The 22,021-nt window shown below is 41.3% G+C and overlaps 1 protein-coding gene across 2 annotated transcripts in view; it reads right to left on the reverse strand.

Annotated features, from left to right (window-relative positions):
- The window catches only part of LOC134465582 (corticotropin-releasing factor receptor 2), a 91,956-nt gene that overhangs the window by 26,905 nt on the left and 43,030 nt on the right, over window positions 1-22,021 (reverse strand). For both annotated transcript variants that reach the window (XM_063219323.1, XM_063219324.1), the window contains 5 exons: window positions 13,510-13,595; window positions 10,617-10,723; window positions 9,025-9,142; window positions 8,369-8,522; window positions 476-536 (listed from right to left, as the gene is read on the reverse strand). In XM_063219323.1, coding sequence (XP_063075393.1) covers window positions 476-536; window positions 8,369-8,522; window positions 9,025-9,142; window positions 10,617-10,723; window positions 13,510-13,595 — 526 coding nt within the window. The remainder of the gene's footprint in view (window positions 1-475; window positions 537-8,368; window positions 8,523-9,024; window positions 9,143-10,616; window positions 10,724-13,509; window positions 13,596-22,021) is intronic.

Here is a 22,021-nt window from a genome sequence, read left to right on the forward strand (position 1 = left end):
TACAAAGGGATAAAAGGGAAAATAAAAAGGGATGGGTCCACAGGCTTGTGCACATTTTGTCTGTATGTATTGGGTACCCCTGTCCTTGACATGCTTACTTTGAGTTGTTTTTTCATCAGTATAAAAAAAGGGACACTACCATAATTTCAACAGTAGCATGCAGCCTTCTGGAACCATGGTTACCAAGCAAAACTGACTCAACTACTATTGATTATACCTTGTTGCATGTAGTACTACACCACAATTCAACCACAATCCAACTGCGATTCCATTCAAAAGATGAAAGGGGAATTAAGCTTCATTCATGCTTCGGATAAAGAGTCTGTGTAAATGAGTACTCCACAGAAATGCAGACTACACCTGCCATATCCTCATCTACACTTGCACATGCACATCTTAGAAAAAGAGCTTGGCAGGTGCTGTGAGAGTTTGTATTGTGTGCTTTCTGCTGTGTTTCATAGAATCAGACACTTACTGTTCGTTTTCATTGTACAGCTTGCCGATGGCCCACGCCACAATAATTGGACAGGGGATACCTGGAAGGAAGAAAGGAGAGAAAAACAAGAACATTTGAGCAGAGTCTCACAAGGAAGCTGATTTGATGAGTACTGTGTGTACCGTATGTGTGTACGTAGATTTTCACACATGGTTGTGTCAGTGTGCGTATGTATGTATGTTTGTTTGTGTGTGTGTGTGTGTGTGTGTGTGTGTGTGTGTGTGTGTGTGTGTGTGTGTGTGTGTGTGTGTGTGTGTGTGTGTGTGTGTGTGTGTGTGTGTGTGTGTATGTGTGTGTGTGTGCACGTGTGTGCGTCTGTGTGTGCGTGCGTGTGTGCGTGCGTGTGTGTGTGTGTGTGTGTGTGAGTGTGTGTGTGTGTGTGCATGTGTGCGCGCGTGTTACATGTGTGTGTGCACACGTACGCATGTTGAGTAATACTTTTGCAAAATAAAAAAAACTTCAAGTAAGACCAGGACATCGGACTGCCTGTGGTGTCTTGACACTCTTGAGTGTAACTTTGACAGTGTCCTTGGGCCAACGGAGATTACCAGTCATCAGCCATGCAGCGCAGCGCAGCGTAGTGTACTGTAGTGTAGGAGTGGTGACTGTAAGTGAGAAAATCTACTGGAGCCAGGGGCTGAGGAGGAGAGGCCGTTGAATGTGTAATTAAGCCCCCTTTTGATCACGCTGACTAAGCTCTAATCATTCTCTCCTGTGTGGCCGAGCGTATTAGCAGCGTAGCCCTATTCCACTTGAGGCAGGCCCCGCTCGCCATAAGATTAAGCCACGGTCGACTGCCTTCTGATGTTGGGCAGGGCTACCCGGCTGGAGCAATGATTATTATTTCACTTTTGACAAGTCCGCAGAATGGGCAATGCGTTTTGGGGAAGACCAATGGGGACTTAAGCACTGTAATCATCCCTCAGTTTTTTGGGGAGCGGAGTAGGACCATGTGTGAAAATATAGTGTGAGACACTGTCAACGGAACATAGAGCATTATTATCATTAAATATCTGCTTTTAACCCTAAAGCGACCGACTGGGGTCATTTATGACCCCGGGCACATATTTTCATACACCATTTCTGCAATTTTCATCAGAAAAACTTGTCCTTCTAGGAGTTTGTCAATACATATGTCGTGCATGTTGTGAATGATTTTTGTGAGATTTGGACCATCTATGTGGGATTTATAATCAAAACACCTCTGGGGTCATTTATGACCCCGAGAGGATCCATGAGATACTCAACATTATAATGCCCATTGTTGTTGTAATTTTCAAACTCTGTTTTTTGTATTTTGTGTCTTGGGGCAGGCCATGGTCAGCAGACCTAAAATATTCATAATATAAACATTTATAGTATTAAAATATAATATATTATATAAATAAATAGGGCACCCCTGCAATAGCCAACAAAGCATATTGTGAGGGCACCCAGGGAGAATTTCCTCTGTTATTGCTCCATATTTGTTGATATCATGGCACAGTGGTCCTAGACACATGATTAGAATATGAAATGGAAGTCATCCTGATGAACAAAGAGGGAGGAAACAAGTCGTCAGTGTAGAAATCAATGGCGTTTTTTGAATTTTCCTTATTATATGACTATACAAAGGCTGAAGCATCAGTTGAATCATTTCTTTGCTCTAATACATGTGGAAGACACCTTTTCACAGCTACAATGTCCAGAAAAAGTTTCAGAGAAATTTTGAGTGTGCACACGGTTATATGTTTGAGACATGGTTTTGTCTATGTAAATTACCATATTCTCTGATCTTGTGATTTCATGAACCCAGAAATGTTGAATACCTTAAAGTTTTATTGCAGGAATATCATCTATGGGCCTAATGGATAGAATTTAGCTTGGTTTCCCAAAGTTTCACTTTGAGCAATTTCCATAATTAGCATAAATATACTGTATTATTACGGTAAGACTACTACAAGTGAATAGGCTAAAAAATGTAAATGATAGCTATCACCATGAAACTTTCTCAGATGATTACTGGTGATGAGAGAAGAAAAAAATGTATTGGATGTTTTTTGTATTTTGATGTTTACATATGCAAATGAGGGCATACATCATATTTAGCATATACGTATGTAAGTTTGACTAATTTTTAGCAAAACAATAAAATGTTCAAATTCACATTTTTTTGCTTTAGATGAGGGACAAGTATGTACAAGATGTAAATAAATTTGAATGAGCCCTAAAAAATAATTTATAGGATGGTATTTCTATATAAACTCCTTGGGGTCATAAATGACCCCGCTTGGTCAGATTAGTCGCAAAAACAGGCCGGTCGCTTGAGGGTTAAAAAAACTCCATTCTTTAAATCTTACTGACTGAACAATCTAGTACGATATGTAAAACCACTTCAACCAATGCACTGGCTCAAGTCCAATCCTGGAAACAATAGTCTACCTTGACAGCCAAACCTTACCAGTAGCCAGCATCAATGTTTTTTTGGTCTTGTTTCCCCCCCTAAGGCAATGACTCACATATTCCTGGTACTCAAATGTCACCGCTGCTACCTGCCCAAGCCAAAAATGAATTTTATGTATTGAGGTCTGGCTGCCAAGCGCTTATCCGACCTTACATGACTTAGTTCAGGCACAAATGCACCAGTGCCACGGAGAACAAGAAAGTGATTCTGGTGTACAGTAGGAGAGTGCCTAGCTTATAATATATCTGCTTCTTTCCGCACATGTTGTAAGTATGAATGATACTGATGGTGCATTACCACCAGACTACTGTAACAAACAACATCCCTCCCAGTGCCTGTGGAATAGACAGGAAAGGCAAGCTCAGCGATTAAAAGGCATGGTTGTTTACTATGTTAATCTTGGGTAAAGTGGGCTTATACCACTACATTTGAGCTTATCTGCTCAAAGGGAGTCCAATAGATTACAACCAGACAGGCATCACACACATCAACACCTTTGAACAGTAATCAAAGCAGAGCAACCGATTAGGCTAGAAAAAAAATGAAACGACGAGAAAAGGTTAGAGAGAGACACCTGAACTGAGCGGATTTATCCACACATGTAATTCAAAGCCCAGCGTCCTATGACCTTCATGGCTCGTCTGCGGCTGCGGACGGCCGAGTCTGGGATTACCTCTGAACCGACACAGATGTTACATTTCTGCATCAGGTAATTTGGTGGAAATATTTCGTTATTAAGCAGGATAAGCAAACACAACACAGTCTCTATCCCTCTCCCCCCTCCACCTCCCCCTCTCCTCCCCTGTGTGTGCGTGCGCGCGTGCATGTGTGCGTGCACTACTATTCTTAGAATGCATGCCGTGTGTTTGAGACTGTACACGTGTTTCAGTGAACAACTTTAAAAACACAATTATTTCACTAGCCAGATTAGTGTTAGTGGATCAAGGCTTACAGGGACACACATACCTTCTATCGAGTTAAGAAATGGTATGCATCCTAAGGGTATTATGTGACCTTAGACCCACAACAGTAAAGAAGCTTGATTTACAAAACTAGAAATCACCATGTCTGTACTAGAAACCAAACATTTCGAAGGTTGGTGATATTGATTTTTTTTTTGATTGAATTTTTTTTCTTACTTTGTCTTGCTATTTCATTTACTATTGTGTTTACCTTGATATGGGCCATGCATTTTGTGTCTGATGTATTTAAAGAATTGAATTGAAAATTGAAATGGATATGCATTATACTTTTTATTTAGGAAGCATTGAGAGGTAAGGTACTGGGGGCAATGTATAGACAATGTATGCTGCACTGCAAGTGTGCTGTGGGACATGTTGGTATTCCAGAAATAGACTCTACTGTATCCTGTTGGCCAACCGGACAGACACAATCTCATCCTTATGTAGATAAAAAACAGAGTATTTCTGCCAAAACATGATTCAGAGCAGTGAAGTTATCTAATTCCCACTTCACCCATGGGAAGAAAGCACAGAAAGCACACACGCACGCACGCACGCACGCACACACGCACACGCACACACGCACACGCACACACACGCACACACACACACACACACACACACACACACACACACACACACACACACACACACACACACACACACACACACACACACACTGACCCAACAATTTTGATTCTGAATTGTTTATAGTCTGGTCTTTTCTGAACAGCACAATTTGGGGATAAAAAGTTCTCCTGCCACCCGAACAGATCAAAGTGACTTCTATCCGCTTGGACCATAGTTGTCTGTGACATTCTATTTAACGAGGAAAGAATTCCAATTCTTGTTTTCTTCTTGTGTTGATACGGCTGCCCCCAAAGTTTATGTAAACACACACACACACACACACACACACACACACACACACACACACACACACACACACACACACACACACACACACACACACACACACACACACACACACACACACACACACACACGTGAGTACACACACACTGGCACGCACACACTGGCACGCACACTGGCACGCACACACACACACACACACACACACACACACACACACACACACACACACACACACACACACACACACACACACACACACACACACACACACACACACGTACGCGCACCAAATCGAAATCTGTGCTTCAGCTCTTTAGCTCCATGTGCACACCAGAGCATTCCCGTACCTTCCCATCATGCATCACGGCACGCTAATGCAGGCAGCCATGTCCCACAGGACACACAGGGGACTCACTCCTGAGTGACCTATATGTTATTCTTCAGCCACGCACCGAAACACGCAAGTGGGGAAAAACGACCGTCAATGACAACCAGCTTGTAGTTTAGCTACATGACTGCCTTCACTTCCCCTCGTTCTATTTACAGTACAGCACACTGTCCTCAAAAGGCAAAGTCTCCCGATCTGGAGGCTTGACTTTCCGCCTCAACACAATGTGCCTGAGGTGGGTAATGTTTAATGCATGCGGTAGGTGAGTAGGGTAGTGGAGTGGGCATATCTGTGGCTTTGTTGTTTCTGCTTTTTTCCATCCTCACAAGTGTGTATGTAGAAAGTAAACAGTATTCCTTAAAGCTGCCAGATGAGTTGTCTGGACCAGTGGTTTTCAAAGTGGGGGCCGGGGACCACTGGGGGTCGATGAGGGGATGCAAGTGGGGCCGCGCCAGGTTGGCAGGAAAAATTTAGCAAAATAAACTGAATAATTTAATACATTGAATAACTTGTGTAAGCTAAATTAAGCAAAAAATAAACTAAGCAATCCAAGTGGAGTCATTTTGCTTTTTTAAGTGCAAATGTGTTCATATGTATTATTGTTTCTGTAGTACTTGAATGGGTTTATGAATGCACCAACTTGATCGACTTGTGAAACCGGGTCCACAGAAAAAATAGTGTGGCGCGGCCTTAGTTACGGGGGCCTTGGCTGGAATCTACCGGTATATGGGGGGCCTTGTCATGGTAAAGGTTGGGAACCGCTGGTCTGGACCACAACACCAGCCATCCTCCCCAAAAAACATTGAGATGGGAGCAAAGTGGTTTTTGGTCCCTTTGTGGGGCAGCTGGGGAATGATCCGTTTGTGCTTAAGTGTCTTTATTTAATTCAACAGTGTCATGGAGTTAAGTAAGAGAGACATCATCTTCATAATTCCCTCATGGGTACGCCTGGAGTAATACTGGAATGTGATTTTATCCAAATTTAGAACATGAGCCTAGCCTAGTAAACTAGCCCCACCCGCCAGTGGTCAAAATTATTTTTTCCTGCGAGTGGGTCTAGCCTCGGACAATGCCCCAGGGCCAATCACAACGCCAGAGATTTGTTTTGAATCTTTGGGTGCAAATCGGGTGGGGTTTTGGTTAGAGCGTTAGCCTATAGGCACAGAAAACGGGTTGTTCCCATCAACAATCTTCCGATGTGTCATTGATCTGGCCAGACTAAATATTCACATTTAATCTCACATTTAGTCTGGCTTGCCAGGCTATCAAGAACCATCATCAGATTTATGAAATGGCGTCTGATAAAATGTACACTAGACCTGTTCAAAAAAAACTTTTTTTGTAATTTTGAAGCCAATTGCTGTGATTCCCATTCTCCAAGGTGTGAAATGGCCAGATATAAAATTATTTTGATTTTGGACCATGGGAAGACCTGCCTCAAGAGCCATAAAGTTTCAATGTTTATTTTAATCAAAAACGCCTGACATTTGGCCCCATTTTGCCAAATAACTTCACAGCCATTTGTCATAGAGCATTGTGAGTGGTGTCACCTGAAAGCTGACAATATTTCCTTTCAGATGATACCCAATATGTCAGTATCATGCACAGTTATAGTTGCCTTTAAAGCAGAAATGTGTTAAATTTAGGCGAATTTTGGTGGTTTCAGCTCAAACAATACACAATTGGACCCCAGAAAGGTTTATTAATTCACCAAGATGTTAGAATACACCTACTATTAAAATTATAGGCTGATAATTTATTGGTGGGCAAACCAACAAAATCAGGATCAATTAGGCCAATATTGTGTTCAGACAGTACAGGAAGAGTAAACAAGAGATCACAACTTTATATATTGTGTTCTGACAGTTCAGAATGTGTCACTGGCAATACATGAAATGTTAGAAAATGTATTTTCTTTCAGACTTCAATTTGGCACTATACTTTGGTGAATTAATAAACCTTTCTGGGGTCCAATTGAGTATTGTTTGAGCTGAAACCACCAAAATTTGCCTAAATTTAACACATTTCTGCTTTAAAGTCAGCTATAACTGTGCATGATACTGACATATTGGGTATCATCTGAAAGGAAATATTGTCAGCTTTTAGGTGACACCACCTACAATGCTCTATGACAAATGGCTGTGAAGTTATTAGGCAAAATGGGGCCAAATGTCAGGCGTTTTTGATTAAAATAAACATTGAAACTTTATGGCTCTTGAGGCAGGTCTTCCCATGGTCCAAAATCAAAATAATTTTATGTCTGGCCATTTCACACCTTGGAGAATGGGAATCACAGCAATTGGCTTCAAAATTACAAAAAAAAGTTTTTTTTGAACAGGTCTAATGTACACGCATTGCCATGCTAAAAAAAAAAAAATCAGTGGCAGCATATTGTTATTCTGAGTGCTAATTCAAAGACCTGTTCTGTACCATTCCTTTGAGTTTTTCTACAACTGTGTGCCACTTCACAACAGAGATTTCTCTGTCATGAACACACTACCTCTCTTCTCCTCATTGGGGCCAAAAGACAGCTTGCATCACTACAGCGATGAGCTTTCAGTTTCACTCGGTTGCACAAACTGGAACACACAAGTACCACTTTGAGGGACACCCAAAGCTTTTATGCTATTACAATAATTACAGCGACCCGTGCGTCACAATTAATTTAACACCTTGGGTTTTTTTTTGAAGCCTATAAAATTCCAGGTTCACTGAACTCAATTGCAATTAAACGTACCTATTTGCTGCATTAAAAAACAAACAAACAAACAAACAAAAAAAGCATAACAATTCAAATAATTAATGAATAGGGCTGATATAGCTAATTCCTTACGGCTGTTAATGGAATGGCTCTTCAGTGCAATTATTCCATTTGGCGTGCAGTGGGCAATGCTTTGCGCGTGACCCTCCTGAAACAAACAATGAGCCGTCGACAGCCCCATCAGAGTAATGGAGATCAACAGGCCATGGCATTTTCTTTTGATTGGCTGCGGCCAGTCTGAGTGTACGTGTGTGCGTGTGTGTGTGTGTGTGTGTGTGTGTGTGTGTGTGTGTGTGTGTGTGTGTGTGTGTGTGTGTGTGTGTGTGTGTGTGTGTGTGTGTGTGTGTGTGTGGGTGGATATTTCTGTGATTGTGTGGGCTACAGATGCACAACAATCGCAAAACAAAAAGGGGAAAACACTCAGGCTACACTGCCTACTTACACCAGCCAATGAACAGAAAGACCCATTTCCGGAGCTTGTCTGTGGAGTATGTCATCACTATTGCAGTGTGCAGGTAACAGCCTTCGACAAACATCCAGAAGAAGTTGGTCACCACAAAGTAGTTGTAGATGGTCGTTATAAGGCGGCACCATGGCTGGAGGGGGACAATATTCATAAACAGATTAGTAAGCAAATACGTTTGTTTCAAGTCTGTTTATTTGTTTGTCAGCAGGATAACTCAAAAACGTATAAACGGATTTGGATGAAACTTTGTAGAGTTGTTGGAAATGACCAAAGGAACAGGTGATCAAATTTTGGGGGTGATCCGGATCACGAACCGGAACCAGGACTTTTTAAAAGAAGATTCTTCACCATTGCTAGCCTACAAATCTAGATGCCCCTTGCAAATGAAATTGCGGGACAGGGCGACTTTTGACATTACAGTGTCTAACTCCACAAAAAGAAGGCAGAAAGACTTAAAATAAAAATAGGTTGTAACATAGTCAAATATTATATCAAATAGCTTCCTTGGCAGAGGCCTGCACTCTCTGAGTGCATTTGTAGTTATTTTATTTTTTTGGAGAGTCGCGTGAATTCCAAATGAAAGTATGCCAACAATACCATACATGTGCACTGAAGATGTGAAGAAATATTACCTCATTGCTTTCATGAATATTGTGATCGATCAGCTGTAGCAAAAACCACATGACATTCCTCAGGATGAAGGTGGTGATGAGGTTCCAGTGGATTATGTTGCGAAGGCATCTGATACTCCTGGGGGAGGAAATGGACAAAATAACATCTTAACTCTTAAAGGGACACTGTGCAGGAATTGGTCAAAAAAGGTACTGCAACTATGCTGCTCATTGACACTGTGTTGCCTATTGCCAAATTTGATCTTTTCTTGGAAGTTAACTAAGTAATAAACTAATATTTTGTAGTATTGCCCAAGTACAGTCATTTTTGCAGCTAAAAATGGCTTTTTCTGGAAATTCAAAATGGCTGACCATAGAGAAGATCTGCCATTTCATGTATGAAAAGTGCAATTTTTCCAGTCATAATGAATACTTAGGATTTGATGGTGGTGGTAACTATTCATGAAAAATGTGATATTAGTGAATGGGTAGCATGAATTCTGGAAATAAACAATTAAAAATCTCACACACTGTCCCTTTAAAGATCTAAAACGAACAGCTGAAACGCCATTTCAGATACCATTTTTTATTCCACTCAAAAATAATGTATGGTGTATAATAAAGTGTTAATTTCAGTCTTTGGCCAGTGTAACTTTTTCAAAGTTAATTCTACACCATATTTTGTAAATATCAACGCTGTAATATGAAAAATGATTGAACTCTGGCGGCACCTGGAGCAGAGAGGGTGGGTAATTGTCTTGCTATAGAGTTTAAATTACGCTGGCCATCTGCAAATTTTTACAATGATTTTTTACTCCACTGTTAATGTAAATTGACTCTCCACAGCGATGTAAATATTCAATCTGAAGTGAAATAAGTTTACTCTATGCTAAGAGGACAGATGCTAAAGCTTGAGTAATATGCAATTAGCGGGTGATTTATAGATATGAAAAAAAGAAAAATGTTCATAGCTGGATAAATTTGTGAAAGTATTTTACCAAGTTATTGGATTAGGCTCTCAACCACAAAACATGCATGTGCACTTCTGTGTTTTTACTGTCTAATAAGTCCCTTATAAGTCAACTGCACACCAGGGACCAACCACTTGACCAGCGTAAACAAGACTCTGTTTTTTTTGCATTGCTTTTGCAAGTTCAATTTGAATGCACAAATCTTGCTGTTCTTTTACTACACTATGTTGTTCTCTAACTACATATAACAAGACTCTATACATATAACAAGTTCTATGGTCTGCCCATATAAGTTCCACAGTTACAGACTTTCATAGACTCCATGGGAGGACACAGAGAGACAGGGAGCAATGCACTTGGGTCCCGGAGTGCTAAAATTCTGGCTAACTATACACAAACTTAGGGGTGAATAAAACTGTGGCTACCGCCTGAGATGCTCTCCGTTCAGTTCCCAATTGGAGTTCATTCAGAGTTTACCAAGTGTTTATATGCAAGAAAAAGGCTAGTGAGACATCAATCTAAGAATCCCTGTGGCGCAAAAAGAGACTAAGTGTGAAAACACCCATAAATATTTGTACATACAAAGAAACGTTCATTTTTACTTTAATTTGCTGTAATCATGAACAATAAAGAAAAACTTACCTTAAGCAGAGGAAGAGAATGAAGGCCACTACTAATGCTCCCACAGATATGCAGTGGCCAAGGTAGTTGATTATTAATGCGATTTTGTAGTGCATGGGATACTTCCTCTGTGGGTGGAGCGGGAAAACATTGGTAAGACTGTGATGGCCATTACTTTTTAAACATGCATCATGCAGGGTGAAAACACAATGGTGAATGATATTGAGACACAAATTAAAACGAATAAACAATCGCTCATTGCAGGTCTTTATTTGTGCTAACATACTTATTCACACTGTCCACCAAAAATATATGTCTAAAATATATATTATTCAAACTGAACTACAGTACATTCAATAGAGTAGACTTCGTTTAAAGATTAACATTGTGCCATGGGTTAGCCACAAACACTCCTGTTATTTTGACAGGTAGAATGCAAATATGATCTCACATTCGCTCTTCTGCCTCACTCGTCAATGGCAAAACCAATCCAGGCTAACAGAGGCAACACAATTGACACCATTCCACTTTCCAACCAAAGTCATATAAACTGAAGTGTTCCAGGGCTTATCCCTCCCCTATTATGACTAGCTTGTCTTAACTGTGCCTTGGCTGGGTTTCCACAAGAGTACTGGGCCTGCGTTTCTGGCTCTACCTAGACCCTTGGGCCAAACAGTGCTCAATCAAGCCTGAGGCTGTCTCAGTGTCAAGGTGGATGATGGGATTTATGCGTCGCTGGAGATTTGGGTGTTTGCCCATGCATGAGTACTATACAGGGTCAATGAGAGTTTTTGTCTCTCAATGTGATGTGTGTGTTGAGGTAAATTCATGAAATAGTCATTTTAAATAGATAACCAAACTAAATAATGTGAAGTCTGATCTATGGATGCGATTGGCAGTAAAGGTAATATTGTCGCGTTTCCCATATGTGTAAAAAGTGCTGCTGTGTTGGGGTAACAAATCATGTATTGGTACAAGCACAGTGCTTAATGCTTTAGTCTATGCCATGTATTGTGTAATGAACCGTGACAAGACGCTGCGTCAGTCATTTGCTACTAGTGTGTCTGATGTAAAGTGGCATTACCGGCTGAATTCGCCCTGCGTCCATGTAAGTACATGGTGCACACAGTGCTCCGAACTCTAGTCTCTGCTGCTGTGGGAAAATGCCATTTGAGACAGGCAGTGTATTTATAGCTTTACAGTGTCCACTGGGTAAAATTTCAGTGACCTGTTATTTCACATAATTGTGCGGAGTGGGAAAAAAACAAGACTAGGCCTACACTAAAACTTCCTTCTCTGACCTGGACATATGACTTGGCATTAGAAGGCCCAGATTAACTTCAGCTGATTGCACGGCAGGTCATTACTAAAAAAGATGGCAGTTATAAATAGCCCCCCTGCTATAAATGTGTTCTAATCCCAGGCCGTGGCCTGATAACTGGGCCAAAACTAATTATATTAAACACATTTGCTAGACAGATCATTTGGCCTCAGGTTTGCAGTAATGGTTTGAGCATTACAAGAACATGCTTGTTACAGCCAATGTAATTTGCACGTGCCAGTTGGAGAAGCTTTTATTTTTCACTGTACACACCCCTCTCTTTCCTGACAGATCAAAGCCAGTTATGGGTGACTGAAAAGAAGCAGCGTTGTACACTCATCAGTCAATCAGGGTACCCAGATGGTGAGACAGTGTACAGGGTGCCCTTGTGTTCTGGTACACCATGTGTCCACCGGAGATAAAACAGGCCGGATTATTGAATTAGCTGTATTTTGGATCCATCGTTTGAGTGAAAAGAAAAAAGGTGAATTTGGGACAAATCCCTTATGGGTATTATCATCTTTCGCACACACACACACACACACACACACGCACGCACGCACGCACGCACGCACGCACGCACGCACGCACGCACGCACGCACGCACGCACAGAGGCAGGCAGGCAGGCAGGCAGGCAGGCAGGCAGGCAGGCAGGCAGGCAGGCAGGCAGGCACGCACGCACGCACGCACGCACGCACATACACAGAAAGACAGAGAAAGAGACAGAGAAACACATGCACACACATTTTTTTTCAATGCGCTGGTGCACAAACACACTAAGTGTTCCAACTCAAACCATAAAATCTGAAACCAACCAAAGTAAAAAAAAAAATAAAAAAAAAAAAAAAGAAGCATGCCAGAGTCCCCTGCTCAACATTAAGTTAAGCAAGAGAACAAGAGAACAGACATCCCATTCAACACTGGAGACTTGACGGCAAGATAGTGGCACTAAGGGCTGGTCTGGGGGAGAAATAGGGCCCGGGCACTTTTGGCTTAAAGGGGCCCCCCCTCATAATTAGCGGTGCAGAACTGACTCACCGGTGGGTCCTGCACCCTTGTGGGCCCCTATTTTCAGATTTTTAAAAAAACATTTTTTTACACTTCTGAAAAAAAGGGGCCCCGAGGGTGCAGGGCCCACCGGGAAATGCCCGGTATGCCAGAAGCCCAGTCAAGCCCTGAGTGGCACTAAGCGAGCAGGAACATGGAGTTCGACACAGAACACTTCGCAGAGGCCTTCAACATTATGGCACTCGACTCATAATAACACGCAAAGGCCTTTAGTTGTCCAACTGGCTGCTTTGGCTGTTTTGTCAGAATGGGATGGATGAACATTACACTAGTTAAAGTCACACCGAAGCGCAAGTTGGAAGTAGAATTGACTTTCTTATGTCTCATTAAAACTATAGAAGGCACCCGCTTCTCCAAATCTTGTGACCTCATAACGGTGCAGGTTGCTGCCCACGGAAAGTTTTATACAGAATTTTGAAGTGTTGTTTTTCTTACCCTGTGTACAAGTTGATGTACTACTGAAAAGACTTGACATTTATTTAAGCTTTAAAAAAAGAAATAGAAAAAGAGAAAACCACACTCACTTTCTCTTCCAAAATTGGCTCGCAGTTGGAATAATTGCTCCTGAAAGCCCAGGTTCCATTCTCCATGCATTCTCTGTATGCACTTCCTGTTAGACAAAACAAAAGGGAGAAAGAGAGTCACCTTTTCATCTCGATCTGCCCAAAGACCTCTTGTGTGCTGCCAAGCACAATTATCAAAGGGGAATATTACTGAGAAAGGGAGATTTCATTTTCTACATCATGACATTTGCCTGAATCACTTCAACTGCCACCCCCACTCCCACCCTCACGCCACCACACCCACTCCTCTCTTTTAATGTCTGCTGCGTAGATGAATAATGGATCAGCGTACAGTCAGGATTCGGCATGGTGTCAGGATAGTCACCCTGTCGGGGCGTTGAGCGGCGGAGCGAAGGCCAGTGAGGTGTCCTGCCATGTGAAAGTAATGGGGGCGGAGGGGGTACAAGCTGAGGAGCCTCTGCTCCCCTGACATCACAGCCCATTATTATCATGAAGATGGGGCACTTCAAGCAGCCAACGCTCCTTAGCAGCGGTGGGGAGGAAAAATCAAGTGGTCCTCCTCAGTATAAGATCAGCATAATGCAAATACTACAAAGAGAGAGAGAGAGAGAGAGAGAGAGAGAGAGAGAGAGAGAGAGAGAGAGAGAGAGAGAGAAAGAGAAAGAGAAAGAGAGAAAGAGAAAGACAAAGAGAGAAAGCAGCAGACAGTAGTGATGATGAGTCTGGCCTCCTTTCAGTGATTTCATTGGAGGGAACAATACACAAAATGTGGCTGTATGTCACAACACTGGTCTTGTCTTGTTTGCCAGATTAATACCCCATGACTCATTGGCCTGCTTTAGTCTGTCCTTTGTGGTAGGCCATTATTGTCCTCATAACACCGCTCCTCTAAAAGCGCACTTTTCACAGGTTACAAACGGCACTTGAGGGAACCATTTTATTTCAGAGCCATGCGCTGTGTGCTGCACATCAGTATCACATCAATGAGCTTCCTAATTGCTTTTCGCCATTTGCATTTGGCATATTGCCTCTGCTGTTTGTCTCATGTGTTTTGATGTTACTAATATGCTTTTGTTACTTGTTACTTTGTTACTTGTGGTTTTTCATGTCCCATGGTCCAGAATGTGGAAAAAAACAATCCAAGACATATGGACACACCATACAGACAATTTCCTTTTGGTATTCCACCTTTATGTCTCCCCTTAAGCAATTCATTGCATTTTAAATTCATACTAGGGCTCAATTCTTTCTCCAACTCTGCCTTGATATGTTTCTGTGAAACATAGAGCAATCAGTTATATCTAAGGGTCTTGCCCAACTATTAAAGTGTGCCTGTGCATGTCACCATAATCCATCTTGGTAGATGGTATAATAAATCAACCTGCCTGATGTATGCCTCATACAATGTTCAAGGTCCCTATAGAAGCTTTCCTTTAGAGCGTATGGCAGTCATCAGTGTGTGACCCGAATGTGAATTAAGCCCCATAACTCACTTTTTATCAGTAGAGTCCAGAACATACAGGCGCATGAACCGTTGTTCCACTTGAAAACTTTTTCAAAGCCGAAATATGGTTGATTGCAAGTGGGGGTCGATAGTACCATCCTATGATTCCTAAAAGTAAGGTTGCAAGTGACACTGATATGCCATCTGTCATGGGAGGTTTAAAACAAAAATGCTACACATAACCAATGGAGTTAGGTAATGTTGCAGGAGCCCGTCGTCAGTCTTTGTGGATTAAGAGATACTGCCAGTCCATCTGCAAGTATGCGCAGAATTAGACACAGATGTCTCTGAAAAGGTCCTTCAGTGACAAAACAAAGAAAACACTATTGCCATTTTAGTGAAATTAGATTACTGTTATTTTCGTAGCCTTAAGGTTAATTCTATTGATTCACTGTTGGGATGAATGAATGCTGGTGGTGTGCCGGGGCTGCAGTCAAAAAGAATTTCACAGGAAGGTCACAGCTCCTTTGGTAATCCAAAACTTTGTGTGCAAGAGAATAAATGAAACACAAGCCTAAATGGGTTGACTAAAAGTCTCCAAGTGAAGTATTCGTATGTGAGTGGAAGAAATGGATGATGAAAAAAAAGAGTGAACTGTGGGTAACTGTGGCCTAATAGTTAACACATTAGAGTTTGAATAGTCACAGGTTACCTGTACCATGGGGAGAAATGTGGGTTGGAGAGCGAGTAGCCTACCCTCTCTTCTCCCTGATTCTTAAAAAAAATCATTGTTTTATTGTGACTCCGCCTGTCTGTACCTAATTCAATTCAAGTTCCTCAGAATAAGGGTGTCAACTGAAAGTCAAAGCGTCTTTAAGTGTCCTGACAAGCGCTATGAAACGCATGTATCATTATAACCACAAAAGCAATGTGATAAATACATTAAAAAGGGTATTTAATATCACAAAGTTAAATTGTGAGTTACACAGACCCAGTCGTCAAAACCAACACAAAAATGCACTAGTGCCATTTCAAATACCCCAGTAATGTACCGTAGCTGAATAGAGGTGTTTTACATAACATCAACATCATTCTGACATTTGTTGCCACTGCCAACTGGACAGTTAAGATGACTCAAACTAAATGTCAAAGAGCTAAAACTGTTCCTCAAAGGGGGGTTGCCTGACTGCACCAAGATTGACGAAAGCCTAGAACTACTCAACTCTACCCTCATATGTTGTTGCCAGCGGTGCAGTAGGAAATGCAGTAATCTCATAGAGGTCAAAGCCTGGCTTAATGGCTTCCAAAGTGACCTGATTACGTCCATCAAGACAGAAAGCCCTAAAACTAGTCCCTGTGCCCACGCCAGCGCCTAGCGCGGTACTCTAGGAGTGAAGTTAAATACCAGCTAAGGCTTCAGCGTCACCTTTTCTGATGTGCTAATTTGACTCAGTCTATAGATTTTTACCCGCTTTACAAGCTACTTTAACAACTAATTCCACATATTCAATTCAATTCTGCTCATTCGCTAGACACTTTTAAATTAAAATATACTATACAGACATTTCACATAATGCCACAATCTCTTCAGAGTGAGTGTGTGTGTGTGTGTGTGTGTGTGTGTGTGTGTGTGTGTGTGTGTGTGTGTGTGTGTGTGTGTGTGTGTGTGTGTGTGTGTGTGTGTGTGTGTGTGTGTGTGTGTGCATGTGCATGTGCGTGTCCGTGTGTGTGTGTGCAGTGTAAGTGTGTGTGTGCAGTGTAAGTGTGTGTGTGTGTGTGTATGTGAGTACGCGCATGTGTGTGCATGCGTGTTTGTGACTGTGTGTGTGTGTTAGCCTTCAGGCGAGATGTCAGCCCTCTCAGCAGCACCTGTGCCCAGCGTATACTCTGCAGCAGGGGCAGATTGATGGAGTGGCAGGTACGTAACACAGCCCTGCAGTTGTGGGAAGGGCTGCTGACAGCTTTGGCAGGGCCCAGGGCAAAGCCATGTGAACCCCCCCCCCCCCCACACACACACACGCACACACACACATATACCCCCCCACACACACACACACACTCACAATGTAATGGGAACCCCATTCTCAGACACAGGGTAACCCATTCTTTTCCCTGGGCCTGAGACAATTGGGACACCTTTGTCCCCCCTGTCATCTTCCCTGCGGGCAACATACAGACACACTGCACTGTGTCGTATCTATCATGGCACAGTACAAGTACAGGAGCCAGGCATTCCGGAATATATAGCATATTATATATATATATATAGTCATGGCCACTGCACAACGCTGGTGAGAAGTTCACAAAGCTCATTCACTTCAAGCATAACCCTGGGCCAGGAACTGTATTTCTATATCAAGCTCAGCAGGTTCAAAGTTGACCAATTCAATCACTTCTTATCAAAAAGCAAAAAAATAATAATGAAAGAGGATTTGTCAAGCCTCTTATTCCTGGAGTTATTTGCATTTCTTTAATACCTCTGTCTGTCATCAGCTTCTAACTGAAGTGGGCTCTTTTCCCATTTCCCCATTTTTATACATTTCACGGTCTATTTTATCAGCCTCGCAGAGAGTTTTTGCAGAATGTAACAAATTAGATTTTCTAAAAAAAAAAAAATCCTCTTAATTTCAGCATTTCATTATGATGTCCATATCATCCAACAGGCTTTAAGAGGCAGAAATTAAACAAATACTTTTTCAGTAGACAGACTGACATAGTGTAGTTATTCTTCTCCTGTTCCCCAGAGACACACAGTCCCCCAGTCACACAAAAATGTTTCTATAAAACATCTTTAGTGTTGCATATTTGGAAAATACACTGCATTTAGTATGTTGTGGATTATAGCCACATTGAATGTCTCACATTCACTTTCAAAATACAGTCGTAAAAGAGGGGAACAACTTTTTTTTCTGCAATTTTACAGAGTATTAAAACCATATTTTATCACTATGCCCCAACATCCATTAACTGTAAGAGGCGTCCATATTTTCTTTTTGACATGTGTCATTATTTGTTTTGGTGTAATGGATCCCATTCCTAAGGAGCACTTCCATTGAGAGTACAGTCTTTTGAAAGTGAAGAGATGACTGATAAAACATCATGTGATACTGGACACTTTTATCTGCTAAAAGTAGAAAAAAAGAGCAGCAGACCAGAGGCTCTGACCACAATCAATATCTAATTCAGAAATATCCATCTTGGATGCTGTTTGGATCACATAAGATATTGGACAACATTAATTCACATTTTGTTCCTCTTGGTCTTTCAAAAATGTGTAGAAAAAAAGGACATTGACCAAAATGAAACAAACAAACAAAAAAAACATCACTGTGTGAGTTGTCAGAGGCGTTCTTTACTTGAGTTCTCGACTGTGAGCTTTGTGACATTAGCAATGTTTTTCTCTTCTTTAAAAGGAACAAACCTTGCCTCCATGGGAATGGTGAGTCATCGGACCATATAGCATGGGCAGCTTCAGACCCAAGGATAAACCATTATGACAGCTGTACAACTCACTGACGACAGACTGTTGCAAAATGTGTGTGTGTGTGTTTTTTTTTTTTTTCCTAAAAAGCAAAGTCTGCGTTAGCCAGGACGCCTTTTATTGGAGACGATTTTTTTAAAGCTTGCTTTCTAAAGGCACTCTATTTTTGGTGAAATACAATTTTAACACTGGTACATAAGGGATGGAGGACGTTGATGGCTAGGTGGAGGCTATAGAACTCTCAGAATCCAGGATTTAAAAAAAAAAAAAAAGATTCTAGCCTACTGCAGGACAGGGCGAATTTTGACATTACAGTTTCTAACTCCACAAAAACAGGGCAGACAGAAAAAAATAGGGTGTAACATGGTCAAATGTTCTATCAAACATCTTCCTTGGTGGAGGTCTGCACTCTCTGAGTGCATTTCTAGTCCATATGATTTAAGATGTTACATTTCAATTTTACCTAAGCAATGTGCCATGTGGCTGAAAGGTTGTTCAACATTGTTACACTTTTAGTTTGTTATAAACTAAAGGAAGAGATGTTTTACAGAATATTGACAGTTTAGTACCAATAAGAGGGGACCGGCTAATATTAGGTTGCAGCTCCGTAGCATACTATTTTGGTTAAACTGAATAAACAATTCACTGTTTGGCATAACCACGTAGGCTGGTTCTGCACAAATAACGGTATCAGGGCAATAACATCATATATAAACAAGCGTACATGGCACGAGCAAACCAGTGAACTTCACAGCATTCAGACAGCAAACAATATTTCACTTTGCATTGTAAGGAATACTTCACTTGTGTTCATTGATCTTCACTGCTGTGCATTGATCTGCATGATGTGTTGTTTGCTATATGCTTTAGGCCTACTGTATGTACAAGCTCTTGATTTAAGAAGCTGTCTTTTCGCTCCAATACACAGTAGAAAAAAAATCTGGAGTCCTGGTTTTCAGCTTCTCCACAGCTTTATTGACTATTGTATTTACTACACGCTTCAGAAGACCTTTTACGGCACTTGAACTATCTGTGAGAAATCTATAGCTATGATTCAATGGTGACAAAAGAATTCTGCTGGATTCTCTTTTACACGCAGCCAGTCCAGCAAGTCAGAAAAGGCAAATGGAAAGCGGAGACATAATCCATCCTGAGAGCTTTGTGCACTGACCACCTCAGGGAGTCAGAGAGGCTAGTTTTCATTCACTGTTTCTTTCTTTTTTTCTCTTAACTTAAAAAAGGAAAACTGTGTCTTTTGACATTGCAGTCTCAGGGATGGACATTTACCTTGACATGGTAATTCATTGTCAACGTGGTATATTTGTGGCACCAGATAAACGTTATATGAAACATTTCAGGGTTTTTGTAGTCTCATCGTGTACCTTGAGTTGAATTTGCCATCATGGCATTTCAGACACTTGAAATTAAAGTCATGACCTGGAAGACGTATGGGGAAAGTGGGGCATGTCACAGGAATGTGCTGGAAATATGGTGCTGCTTAAGGGACCTTGGCATGGCTTTTCAAGACGGCAGTGAATTAGGGCGAGGCTTTCCTCACGACAACAATTCAAAGATACATATGGCCAGAAAATAAGTCATACAAAGTCTACGTTTCCCCTATATCAAACTCCTGCCAGACCAAGAGGTTAAACAGAACTGATATTGATAAACATCTATGTTGAAGCAGATGGCACAAAATAGACAAGCCGACTCTCTGTCTGTTTTGTCTGTCTATGTTACCAGGAAGTCAGAGTCTCACAGTGTTACAACATTTAACATGCCAAGTTTGGGCTCTCTTTTTAATAAGATGTGGGTGCAAAACATCAAGGGAGCGCCTTTGTTACTCAACTATCAGGGGGCTCACTTTAAAGCTCTCTGTTCAAAAAGCCTTTCAAAACCTTCTGTTTTCGCATCAAAATAAAATGCTACATAAAACGGTACGCCATTTTCTCACCCTGCTACAAGCCTTGAGGCAAATGTTTAACTGTAACCAGGCATCTTGGAGATGAGAATGTATGTCAAACAATACAGAACGTTCGGCAGAACACCTCTTCAAAACAACATCTACGGTATGACACTGAAGATCTACTGTATTTTTCATTCGAATTACAGTTGTCTAACTAGTAACGTATTTTTACATTTTATTTTACTGTAGACCAAGGAAGTGGTAAGCAGGTTAGGGAGGTTGTTCTACGACCAGATGGTTGCAGGTTCGAATCCCATCCTTATCTCTCCCTACACCTCCAGTCGTGGCTGACGTGCCCTTGAGCAAGGTACCAAACACTACATTACTTCACAGTCTGTGGCCAAATAGCTGCAAGTCCACCGCTATCTCTCTATATGGGCTACTGTAAGAAAATGTGTACTTTTCTCAAGACAATTTGAAAGGGCACTTGTTAAGAGTAACATAATCTAAGGGGGATGGTGGCAAGACTATGTATTGCAACTATACTGCTCATTAGAACTGTGCTGTCTCTACTGCCAAATTTGATCTTTTATCAATCACTATATAATGAACTAATATTTATTACTTTTAGTATAAGTGAGTTTAGCAGCCAAAAAGGTCTACTTCTGGAAATTCAAAATGGCAGACAGTGATCCTCCGTTTCATGTATGAAAAGTGCAATTTTCCCAGTCATAATGAATACTTAGAATTTAATTCTGGTGGCTGGAAATAAACTATGAAAAATATTACACAGCGCACCTTTAAGAGCGCATAAGTGTGTACGGTAGCTATCACTGGCAAACATTCAATTGTCCCTACTACAGTGCTTGTGCTTACCCTTGAAATCTCACACTGCATCATGCACAACAGGCATGGAAAATAATTTTGCAAAGTAAATTGAAGGTGCTATTACACAAATGTCTCCTGTTTTTTTTCTGTGCCGATCAATTCCATTTATATGGTTAGTTGAATCAAAACAAGACACTGTGACCTGACAAGGATATGTCATTCCACTACAATTCAACAGAGCACCATATCAATACAGCCAAGGTGTGTGTGTGTGTGTGTGTGTGTGTGTGTGTGTGTGTGTGTGTGTGTGTGTGTGTGTGTGTGTGTGTGTGTGTGTGTGTGTGTGTGTGTGTGTGTGTGTGTGTGTGTGTGTGTGTGTGTGTGTGCGTGTGTGTGTGTGTGCCTAAAGTCCCCACGGGCTTTGCAAGCACATCAAATCACAATTTAATTAAATAATCATGGTTAATTTCTCTCTACAAGCATCTGCCTATTACAGTAGCCAATTGCATACTGTTGCCCTGTTGTATTCAAGGAATGAATGTTGATTGTACACCGTAAAAGTTAATCCGAGAACAAATGGGAATACTTTGCATGTTGTTGAAATTGCTTTTTTAGTTTTCAGTGTGGCTGGTCAATTGAGGGCTATTCTTAAAGTCAATAATTAGGACGAAAATAATTAGCTACTGATGAACAGTATCTGCAAGGCACCCGCCAGAGTTCCAGTGATTAGTACATTGCTTGCAGTGTCACTTGATTGTCCTTCAAGAAAGTGTTAACGCGATAATAAACATGTAATAACATGTGCCGTAACCAGGGGGTCATTAGCACTCCTCTCAAATCCCATGTTTATTCA

The sequence above is a fragment of the Engraulis encrasicolus genome, chromosome 16 (genome assembly GCF_034702125.1).
Source record: "Engraulis encrasicolus isolate BLACKSEA-1 chromosome 16, IST_EnEncr_1.0, whole genome shotgun sequence".
NCBI lineage: Eukaryota > Metazoa > Chordata > Actinopteri > Clupeiformes > Engraulidae > Engraulis > Engraulis encrasicolus.